At 42.8% G+C, this 12,391-nt stretch overlaps 1 gene segment (V, D, J or C); it reads left to right on the forward strand.

Moving 5' to 3' along the window:
• Positions 1–11,223: 11,223 nt before the first annotated feature.
• Positions 11,224–12,391, forward strand: part of LOC130083254 (Ig kappa chain V region Mem5-like) — a 97,929-nt gene continuing 96,761 nt past the window's right edge. The window contains 2 exon segments of the V gene segment in view: positions 11,224–11,310; positions 11,497–11,800. Of these exon segments, the coding sequence occupies positions 11,262–11,310; positions 11,497–11,800 (353 nt within the window).

The following is a 12,391-nucleotide window of genomic DNA, read 5'->3' on the forward strand; positions in this document are numbered from 1 at the left end:
TAAGGAAAATTTGGTTTTATACAGTTTCAGTGTCTTACATGTTAATGGGTTTGTGTACTTTTATAATTTGAACACTAACCCCTGATGGACTCTTCAAGAACGGATATTTGTTGACAGCTTCTTCAACAGTCATCCCACCAGTAATCTCCTTCATCCTCCAGGCAAAGGTCCTCCTCATTCGCTCTTCAACAATGCGAGTATCTGGCTGTGTCTTTCGATATTGGTCCTGTAGGACTTTCACATGTCCCTCTATTGAGGTAGCATCCTCTCCAGCAACATCCATGTCCTTGAGCACAGACAAAAACAATCAGGTAGAATATCATTTCTAAATTCTAGGCAAGAAAATAATAAAACACGCCGACTTTTTGGGACTTTAGCTTATTCACTGTATCCCCCAGAGTTAGAAAAGTCCATAGATACCCTTCTCATCTCTGTGTGTGCCGTAACTGTCTGACACACCCACCACTAGCCTAGCTTAGCACAAAGACTGTAAGTAAATGGCTCCAGCTAGCATACTGCTCCCAATAAGTGACAAAATAACGACAACATTTTCCTATTTATATGTTGTGATTTGTATAGTCAGTGTATACAAATAACAAGGTCATATGAGACACAGGCATCTTTTAACCGTATACATACTGGGAACTATATTATCTGAAGGCGAAGCACTGCTACTTGGGCGGAGTAGCAGTCCCAAAAAGTTGGCGTGTTCCTTTAAGAATAGTTTCCTGAAACAAATGAAACATTAACTAGCAACAACCTTTCTCCAGCCGAAGACTGCAAAAGGCATTCTGCAGGCACAGGTTCAAGCGTTAACGTCACCGTTTCCTTCATTTGTTGGACAAATCTATGGAATTTTGCCTGCTTCTTAAATGATCCCTCAAACAGGAATGAAACCATAGACTCCGTCAGACCAATGGCAACAGTCTCTCCATCCACATCATTGTCTATAATATAAAAGAGATAATGAAATGTACAATTAAAAATTACCCATCAATAAGAAACATGCACTAAACCCATGTTTTTGAGGGTGAAACACTGCATCACTGCCTGTAAGGTAAAATAACAAAAATAGTAACCTGTGGGGAACAATTTACAGGGCTAACAAATAAATAATGAAATAAATAAACAAACATTAAAATAATAAAACATGAAACATACATGAACACAGAAGTAACAAACAGCTGAATTTAATAATTGCAGTGGCATAATTCCAAACAGAAGTCCAAATGGCAATCAGTGATTTAACAGGACACAGCTTTGGTATCACTGTTATTTTTGTTAGTGGATAATGTGAATAAAAAAACTAACTATAATTAAAATATATATATATTTGCATTTATTTATATTTATTTGCATAATACTTATAAAATAAGCATTTCCATTTATTTTGGATGATGAAGTGGAATTTTAAAATCGAAGTAATTTTTTAATAATTTATTATATCATCAATTGTGTTTGTAACAATGCAATAAATATTCTTACCGCTTCTATGTTGTCCATTTTACTTAGTAATCGATTAATTTTCCGTTTGATGGCCGTGTGTAACGTTAATGTAACATCAGTCGGAGCGCTGCTTTTAGGCCGCAAAATGTCGCAATCCCAACGGTCTCAAAATATATTTGAGATAACCACTAATTACAATGGCTAGCCCCTGCAAATAATGTTTGCCACAGTTTGTTTTTTTAAATAAGGTATTAGACGAGCCTATAAGGTTTGAAAGTTTATAGTCTATGGATAAAGGCCGTTAGGAAGAATCCTCGAGAAAAGTCTCGAAGCCTAGATAAAAAAAATAAATAAAAAAAACCCATCTCAACATGTGACAACTAACATAACTTACTCACCCTCAAATTTTTTCTTTTCCTCTTCAGATAATTCTATGCCAAACTGCAATAGCTTCTTTATTAATTGAACGGTGGACATTTTCCCCAACTCCATTTTGAACTTCTGAGGGCTCTTCCCAATCGGTCAGTAACATACAGTCTTCGCGGGCTTTAAGCAGGGAGACATCCAATTAACGTTAGACAAAATCAACAGAACTTGCCATCATACGTGAACAAAGAAGAATAAATAACATAATCTCGCATTTACCTGAAAACGGTGTCCTGCAAAAATGTTCCGACGCTGGAAATCTCGTTCTGAAGTTCTGTCAGAAGAACAGGTTAGGACCGGTCCGCACCGAACGACTCACTCAAGCCAAGCGGGAAATTTTCTTAAAGCGACAACAACCATAACGTCTGCTTGAGCAATAAATATGTTTTAAATATGTTTTGAACATTTTGTTGTCGTTCATCGTAGTCTTTATTTGAAATTTTATTCAGATATGTCTGTTTTGATGCAACGGTAAAAAAAGAAAAAAAAGAAGAAGAATTTGATAAAGTTTTTAAAACAAAAAATATATAGGCTACTACTAGCTACTTTACAACAAACATGAATAATTATTTCATGTTTAATATGGTGTTTTAATGTTATCCCATTAAATTAATAAAAAAACAGAAAAGTTATTCTATTTGGAGCTCAACTGTAAAAAAAGAACAAAGGTACAAAAATGGACCTTTCACATTCAAACCTAAAAAGTTGTACCTTTGTAAGTCGTTTAGGGAACATAATTGTACCCTAAGGACCTATTGTGGACCTTTAAAGGTACGGTTATATATTTTGTACCCATGGGAACATAATTGTACCTTCACTGTACCTTTTTTTCTAACTGTGTACCTGTACATCGGCTCTATCTATCACAACCGACAAAATCTCTGCTTGTGTGCATGAGATAAAAGCTTTATTCAAATTTTCTAAAACTTAATATGGACAAAACTGAGATAATTTTTACCGGACCTCCGTCACTCACTAACAAAATTCCTACTAACTTCACCTGTGAGTTCGCTGGCTCTCACATCAAACCATCTAGTACTGTTAAAAGTCTTGGTGTAATCCTTGACTCCTCTCTATCTTTCAATTCTCACATTAATTCTATCACTAAATCAGCATTCTTTCATCTACGCCGCATCACTCAGCTCCGTCCCTTCATCAGTATCTCAGACGCTGAAACTGTCATCCATGCATTTGTCACATCCCGTCTCGATTACTGCAATGCACTTTTTATTGGCCTATCTGCTAGCTCCATTTCCAAATTGCAATACATTCAAAACTCTGCTGCCAGAATTCTCACCCACACCAAGCGTTCTGCACATATCACCCCAATTTTGCATGATCTTCACTGGCTTCCTGTGGCTTACCGTATCAAATTCAAAATTCTCCTTCTCACTTTTAAATCTCTGCACGGCTTGGCTCCCCCTTATCTCTGTAATCTGCTTCACCCCTACACCCCGACTCGCTCTCTACGATCCCCCGACTCTAGCCTTCTCGTCGTCCCTCGGCATCGCCTTGCTTCGATGGGGGGCAGATGTTGTAGCACCCAAACTGTGGAACTCTCTCTGTTAACACTATTTCTGAATTCAAATCCATGCTCAAAACCCACTTATTTTCTGAATGTCATAACTCTTAAGTTGTTCTGCATTTGTTTTTGTTTTTTTCCCATCTACCTACTGTTGTTTTGTCTGCTGTCTTTGTCCACTGCCTTTATTGTTGCTTGTCTATTGTAAAGCGTCCTTGAGCTCTGGAAAGGCGCTATATAAATAAAACGTATTATTATAGCACATATGAAGAGAACATTACCTCTGTTTCCGCCCATGGTTGAGAGCGTGTCACGATCATCTTCTCCAGAGAGTCAGTCACCGTATGCAGATGATCTACTACTACGAGATGAATGGCTAGATCCAGCAGGAGATGCGTCACCAGAGTATGATGAGCTCCGCATTCAAGACCAGCAGCTGTTTGATATTAAATATATGTGGACTGAGATGAAAAGAGACAGCAATGAGCTTCGCAGTCACATACTACCTGAGATATTGTCCACACTGCGAGGGCTCCAGGCGGAGAATGCTACGTTAAAGCAGGAGATTCAGCAGATAGCCACAGTAAGAGAGACTCCTTGTTGACCAGTAACGCCAGTTCCAGCCCCTCGCACCCATGTGCCACCGCCCGTCCGTAGACAGAGATTCTGCAGTGTATGCTGGTGAGGTTCCTCTAGACCGATCTGTCCAGTGTGAGCAGGTGACAAAGCACATCCAGATGGATGTGATTCCTTACCGCAGTGAAAAGGTACTAGGCCGACCCCCTGTGAGGTATAGGAAGGGACCATCCTGGTGGTGGTGGGGAGGATGGAGGGGAAGGGACCATCCTGGTGGTGGTGGGGAGGATGGAGGGGAATGAAAGCGTCAGCATCTGCGAACTCAAACATGTGTAAGTACTGGTCTTTTATACCGCAAGTATTAGACACGATTGGATAGATGAGAAGGTAATAAGTGACATAGCAATTGAGTCTTCCTGGCAGAACTTAACGCTAAAGCTTCCATATCAGCTTTGCGAACACAGGGACTTGGTGCTCCGCCATGTAGCCCGTCTGGGCCTTCGGGTCAACTGGGAGAAGAGCAAACTTTGCCCCGTGCAGAGGATCTCTTTTCTCGGTATGGAGATCGACTCGGTCGCCATGTCCGCGCAGCTTACGAGCGCGCGCGCGCGCGCAGTCACTGCTGACTTGCCTGAGACAGTTCGAGGGCAAGAGTGCGGTTCCACTGAAACTTTTTCAGAGGCTCCTGGGGCATATGGCATCTGCAGCTGCGGCAACGCCGCTCGGATTGCTTCATATGAGACCGCTTCAGCTTTGGCTTCGCGACCGAGTCCCGAGGTGGGCATGGCAACACGGCACTCTCCGAGTACCAGTTACTCCGACTTGCCGTCAGACCTTCACCCCGTGGTCAAACCTCAGTTTTCTACTGGCCGGTGTGCCCCTGGAACGAGCTTCCCGGCATGTTGTTGTAACGACAGATGCCTCTGCCACGGGCTGGGGCGCCATGTGTAATGGACGTGCTGCCGCGGGCTCCTGGACAGGACCCCACCGCCTATGGCACGTCAATTGCCTCGAGTTGCTGGCTGTACGTCTTGCTCTGCGCCGCTTCCGGGCCGTGCTCAAGAATCAACACGTACTAGTCCGATCAGACAATACCGCCACTGTAGCGTACATCAACCATCAAGGTGGTCTACGCTTCCGCCGTATGTCGCAACTCGCCCGCCACCTCCTCATATGGAGTCAGAAGCATCTGAGGTCGCTTCGTGCCATTTATATCCCCGGAGCCCTGAACTGTGCAGCCGACGAGCTCTCACGGCTTCAGCCCCTCCTGGGAGATTGGCGACTCCATCCCCAGTCGGTTCAGCTGATTTGGGACCAGTTCGGGGACGCACAGATAGATCTGTTTGTCTCACACGACTCGACCCATTGCGCCCTGTATTATTCCCTGACCGAGGGCATGCTCGGCACGGATGCACTGGCGCACAGCTGGCCGCGGGGCCGCAAATATGCGTTTCCCCCAGTGAGCCTTCTCACGAGGAGCAGGTCACTCTGGTCGTGCCGTACTGGCCCACCCGGACCTGGTTCTCCGAACTTGTACTCCTCGCGACAGCACCTCCCTGTCCCATTTCTCTGAGGAAGGACCTCCTTTCTCAGGGACGGGACACCCTAGGGCACCTTCGTCCCGATCTTTGGAACCTCCACGTGTGGCTAGGTTTGAGTACCCTACCACCAGCGGTGGTGGCTACCATCACTTCCGCTAGAGCGTCGTCCACGAGACACGTCTATGCGTTGAAGTGGAACCTCTTCGTTAACTGGTGCTCTTCTCACCGAGAAGACCCCCGGAGATGTTCGATCAGTGTCGTGCTTTCCTTCCTTTCAAGATGGGTTGGAGCGAAGGCTGTCTCCCTCCACCCTCAAAGTCTATGTTGCCGCTATTGCCGCACACCATGACCCAGTCGAAGGTAAGTCTGTGGGGAAACACGACCTGATCGTCAGGTTCCTGAGAGGAGCGAGGAGACTGAATCCTCCTCGCCCTCCTCTCGTTCCCTCTTGGGACCTCGCAGTGGTTCTAACTGCCCTGCAGAGTGCTCCCTTTGAGCCTTTGCAATCAGTGGAGCCTAAGTTCCTGTCAATGAAGACAGCGATCCTGGTTGCATTGGCCTCCATCAAGAGGGTAAGAGGGTAGGGTAGCATTCTCCGTTGACGAAGCGTGCCTGGAATTTGGGCCGGCCTGGATATGTGCCCAAGGATCCTACCACTCCCTTCCGGGACCACGTGGTGAACCTGCAAGCGCTGCCCCTGGAGGAGGCAGACCCAGCCTTGGCACTGCTCTGTAGGGATGGGTACCGAAACCCGGTATTAAACGGGCCCGGGGCTGAATTTTGAAAGACCGCTGTATCGATAAGCTCGGACGTTATCGGTTCTGCTGTCGGTACTGGAGAAATTAATAAAATACACAACAATGTATTATTCCTTTAAAGACGTTTTTATTTTTATCTCGCCAGCCATTTCTATGTATAATAATATTCAACCATTTGTCTGTGATGCATTTTTGCTTTTCGCAGTCCGAGAGAGAGATAGATAGAGATCTCTCATGCGTCCACAACGTTTGGGTACACTTTAGATCTATGATATTTGTCTGATTTTATTTTAGATTTCGGCTTCCAACAAATATATTGAGGTGAAACCATTTGCTGTCATTTCTCCCTAAAACTGAAACTTAACGACAGAATCAGCACTATCGGTAATTGTTGTAAAATGCAGTCTAGCTACAGTTGCTAATTGTGGGACACGTTTAATAACAAAAAGAGCTATTAAAAGCATTCAAATCTGCGCAAGAGATGTTGTTCCCAAGGCGGCGCGCGCTCTGAAACAGACCGCAACGAGACGAGCAAATTATACTTGGGGTTTCATGTGCACGTCTAAACCAAACGATCAAATGTACACAAGAATGTCAAAATGATCGGCTTGGAGATTCACTTAAACACAGTTTATGTCTTAAATGGTCGTAGTTATGGAAATAGTTTGGAGAAAATATGGTGCAATCAGTAGCCTATTAGATCAGCACTCGTTCTTAAAGGGGAAGCAGTCTAATAAACCTGCTGACGATTGCGCCATTACTGCGAATCACACAACAAAATGCAAAGAGAAAATCACTCACAACTCTTGAATGAATAACTTCAGCTTTAATAAGCATTAATCTATCTATGATAAACTATGCAGTGTTATTTAACATTTGATTATTTTTAGACCATACCTGAACAGTAATGTTAGTAGACCTTCCTGAAATTAAAGCACTGCGTAGGCCTATATAATGTGTATCTTTGTTTAATTGTTTATCTATTGTTTAATATATATTTATATATAATATGTTTATATTAGGGCTGTCAAATGATTAATCACGATTAATCACATCCAAAATAAAAGTTTTTTTTACATAATATATGTGGGTGCACTGTGTATAATTATTTTGTATATATATAAATACACACACATGCATGTATATTTAAGAAAAAAATATTATTTATATATAAAATATTTATATTTATATATAATATAAATTATATATAAATCTATATACAGTATATACATGAAAATATTTCTTAAATATATACAAGCATGTGTGTGTATTTATATATATAAAATATTTATACACAATGCACCCACATATATTATGTAAAAAAAACTTTTATTTTGGATGTGATTAATCACGATTAATCATTTGACAGCCCTAGTTTATATATATATATTAAACAAAGATAAATAAGATATTATATTAAACAAAGATAAATAAGAATATATATATGTATATATATACTGTATATATATACACATATATATATATATATATATATATATATATATATTAGGGGTGGAGCCGAACCCGAATACGGTATTCGGAAAGGTACAAATAATGTGTTTTTTACGAATAGTTATTTCGAACAAATACTTAAAAAAATATTTGTATTCGGGAACAAGAAAACCTTTATAATATATTACCAAAACCCATTGAGATGGTACATCGACTTACAATAGGTTGAATGACACGTCTGCCATAGCCTGAAGGTGTCTGTATCGCATTTCCTAGCACTATGTAACTTCGGGGTTCGGGTAGGAACCCGAGCACAAAAAGAACTACAAAATTCGAGCGCTTTACGGCATACGTCACTTCCCCCACCACCCACAACTTCCTCAGATTCTGACGTGAGTGCTCAACTCGCGTTTGATCGCCGTCTGTATGTTTTCGTCATGGCCGAACCAACAGCTACAAGGAAGAAGGCAAAGGTTTTGTCAGAGGACACAAAAAAAAAGAAAAACTCATAGTGACAAATGAAAAGCCAGGACGAGGATCACCATTGGTCCAGCGTTCGCTCGCTGGCGTGAGCTAAAGGAGGAGGAGGGGTGCCCGACCGATGCTAACGCTTGCCTGCACACAAATGCCGTTTCCAAGGTGACACAGATAAATCATATAAGCAGTGTAGTATTTTCTGGTATTCCGGCCACAGCCGATGGTGTTAAGAGTGTAATAAAATGTCCACAGCCCATTGTTCATTTCTACACACAAACACAGCCCGCCACAGTGCAGGGCTCGAACAAATAAAATCGACTCATGTCAAATGTACATTAAATGTAGTGAACGTTCCCACGACTCAGTGCCCACAAACACTACACACAACATGTCCCACGGTTTCTGTAAAACGAAACCAACACACATAAGTTACAGTCAGCTCAGGCCGAGGTGTTTTTAGTGCAGTAAATGTGCCCGCCGTCCCGCGCCCACATTCACTCACAGACATGTTAGCACTAAGCCGCTCGCTCTCTCTCAGCAGACTGCTATAAGGGAATCGAGCGCGGCCAGGCTGCCCGCCTCAAACACTGCAAGCACACACAATCTAAAGACACGGGAGGCTGACCCACTGTCTATGGGCGGACCGGTTGACTGTTTGTTGACTTTTGCGACAGTGCTGCGGAGCTTGTGGCCTCTAGGAACGCTAGACGTGAAAGTCTAGTCGAGCGCCACTAGTGGCCAAAAGTTCCGCAGTGTGCCTTTAACGTTCGGTTAAAAAATGCTTGTGTAATTGTGTCGAATTGTATGCTCTTGTGGGAGTTATATGGTACGCAGACATCCCAAGTTTCTATTGATAGCGGCTCCCTGAAATAAGTTCAAATCTCCCGGAATCTAACACAACGCGCATGCGAGACAGAACATACTGTGCTCCAAACCGTGTAGCGCGCGCACGTAAGAGAGGGAGAGAGCTAGAGACCTTGCCTGTGTGCGTTATGAAAGCTAGTCACCCCCCACCCCCCCGTCGACAATCCAGTCAACTTCAAACTAGATTTTCAGGCCTATTTTGAATTTTACTCAAATACAAATAAAAATACTTTTCCCCCCTCAACAAATACAAATACAGATACAAATACCGGCTGCTTTGCACACCCCTAATAAAACAAAAAGAACCGATAAGAATACCGTTAAAGTACCGGATCGATAAGCAGTACCGGTAAGAGTGGTAATACCGTTAAAACCTTAACGATACCCATCCCTACTGCTCTGTCCAGTACGTGCTCTCCGCGCCTATGTAGACAGAACGCAGTGTTTCAGGACCTCAGACCAGCTCTTTGTCTGTTATGGTGGGAAGCTGAAGGGAAAGGCTCTCTCCAAGCAAAGGCTGTCTCACTGGATAGTGGACGCCATTGCTTTGGCTTACCAGCAGCAAGGCCGACCGTGCCCCCTTTGTGTGACAGCGCACTCCCCCCGGAGTGTGGCATCCTCTTGGGCTTTAGCGCATGGCGCCTCGCTAACAGACATCTGCAGAGCTGCAGGCTGGGCGACACCTAACACATTCGCCAGATTTTACAATCTCCGAGTGGAGCCAGTGTCCTCTCATGTACTCGCTTCAACCAGCTAGTACCGGACCCGCTCAGGTGTCTTCGCTTGCTCACCATTCCACTCTACGGACTGGATACGTGCGATATTCTCCTCAGGTGAGCTTCCCCGAAAGCCCTGAGTTCCACCAGCACTCCTGACGTCGGCGCCAGTGTTTATGGCCTGAAACCCCCCCACCCCCCACCCCCCTCTGGGTTGGCAGTAATTGCATATTTCCTCTAAGCTATGGGATATTCTCCCCAGTGTACCTTGGTATTCCTGTGCTAAATAGGAGTCCTTCGTCCGTGCTAGTCTCACGACAGGGATCTCAAATTTACGCAGGGCACTGGAAGACAGCCGAGAAGGTGGCGTGATTAGACTGGTATCCCCATTCGTCGTCATCCAACGGAACTCGGAGTGACAACGAAAGGGAACGTCTCGGTTACGGATGTAACCCTCGTTCCCTGAGTAGGGAACGGAGACGTTCCGTCTTCCTGCCACTTTCCGCGGGGATCGCCTGAGCTCAGTCTTGGCTCCTCAGCGAAGAAACATATCTGCATTCTGACGGCTTCCTCCTTTTATACCCACGAGGTGGGGCGGAGTTGCGCTATGCAAATTCCGCAGACCCATGGCATTTCTTTGCCATTGGCTCGTTTTGTAATACTCGAAGTTGATAGGCTTCTAAGCGAAACCCCCATTCGTCGTCATCCGACAGAACGTAACCGAGACGTTTCTTATAATGATGCTTCTGTTCTTCATATGCAGATCAATCATCATGATTCACAGAAAAACCTGCAGCTTCACACTTCAATCTTCAGTGAGAATCTGTTCAAATAATGACTTTATTGAATATTAGAGCCAAAGTCGATAGAAAGTGTGACAATGAAAATATAAAAGGTGTTTTTCTACAGTCAATCATGTTTTCATATTCAAGGTGTGTTATAAAAGTATCTGGACTGGTTCTGAATCTCCACACAAGATCATGAAACGTGAACAAGCTCTAATATGTGTCCATCTTTAACAGCCTGTTTCTTCTCCATCTGATGATTTCAGACACACATGAGGCTTCATGATAGATGGAGTGACACCATGAACTCTGATTAGAGATTCACAATCAGTCCTGATACTTTCTGAACACACTCATGATTCATGATCGTACTTTAGTGATGGCGCTTCATCTAGTGGAAGTGTAGCAGTGATGATGGTCACATGACTGAATATGGACACAGAGATGGACGTTCATCTGCACATCCTCAGTGTCTCAGGAGTCACAATAAACATACTAAATAAAGTCATGATTGTGTAACTCTAGTGTATATGAGTTTGTTCTCAGCACAAGCTGTTGTAAATCCTGCCCACTTCTTTGCATTGTCAGCACATGCTTCAGTGCTCTGAGAGTGTTTATAGTGCTGTGAGTTTAACACTTCATGACTGAGAGCAGAACACAACACACTCTTCATCATCACACAAGACTAAACTACAACTATGAACAACATCATCATCTTCATCTGGACCATTGCACTGTTTGCTCAAGGTTGTTACTTTTTAATATAAATATAATATGCCATTGTTGTTTTGATCATTTTAATATACAATTATAAGGTGATAAACAAACCATTTTTACAATGATTGTTAGTTCTCTTAAAATGTGAAATATATTTATCATATACTGTATATCATCATATATATTATTTTCATGTTTATTTGTGTTTTCTTTCAGAGTGTAGAGGACAGATCACTGTAACTCAGAGTCCATCAATATCAGCAGTTCAACCAGGAGAAGAAGTCAGAATAAACTGTAAAACCAGCAGTGATGTGCATGGTGGTACTTACTTACACTGGTACTCACAGAAACCTGGAGAAGCTCCTAAACTCCTCATATATCTGACATCAAGCCGTTATACTGGAACTCACTCTAGATTCAGTGGCAGTGGATCTGGCAGTGATTTTACTCTGACCATCAGTGGAGTCCAGACTGAAGATACAGGAGATTATTACTGTCAGAGTTATCACAGTGGTTATGTGTTCACACAGTGATAAAGAGTCGTACAAAAACCTCTGTCAGTCAGACGTCACAGTGACTGCACTGATACAGCTGAGAGAAACTGCAGCTGCTGATGGAGGAGCACAAACTACACAATATCAAACCTTTCACACACTTTATTCATTTATTACGATGTACTAAGTAAACTTATAATCTTATATCTCTTACTTAACTGGACTAAAATGTGTAGTAAATGTGAGTGGTGCTTGTTCTTGTAAAACTTCTTGTTCTTGTAAAGCCACTACACTGTAATAATTGCACTTCTATCCTTCACCACTAGAGGACACATCTTTATATGACTGAGTTCCTCTCTGTCAGCGAGAGAGTTTCTCTGGACACTTCAACGAGCATCTAGAAAGAGAAATCTCACACTTCACATCAGAAGGCCTACTCTCTCATCCCTGTGTAGAAGGACACGCGTACCAATGAGACGCTGAACTTAAAATGGTTAAAAGCACAATTTTTAAGGGAAAGTACTAATCACACTGATGCAAATTATGACAGAAACCCTTAACAATGTTCTAAAACCACAAATGCAATGATTATGAAATCAATTCAGAAAAAAATAAAT

Source organism: Rhinichthys klamathensis, unplaced genomic scaffold (genome assembly GCF_029890125.1).
Source record: "Rhinichthys klamathensis goyatoka isolate OS25496 unplaced genomic scaffold, OSU_Roscu_1.1 h1tg000054l_1, whole genome shotgun sequence".
NCBI classification, from domain to species: Eukaryota; Metazoa; Chordata; class Actinopteri; order Cypriniformes; family Leuciscidae; genus Rhinichthys; species Rhinichthys klamathensis.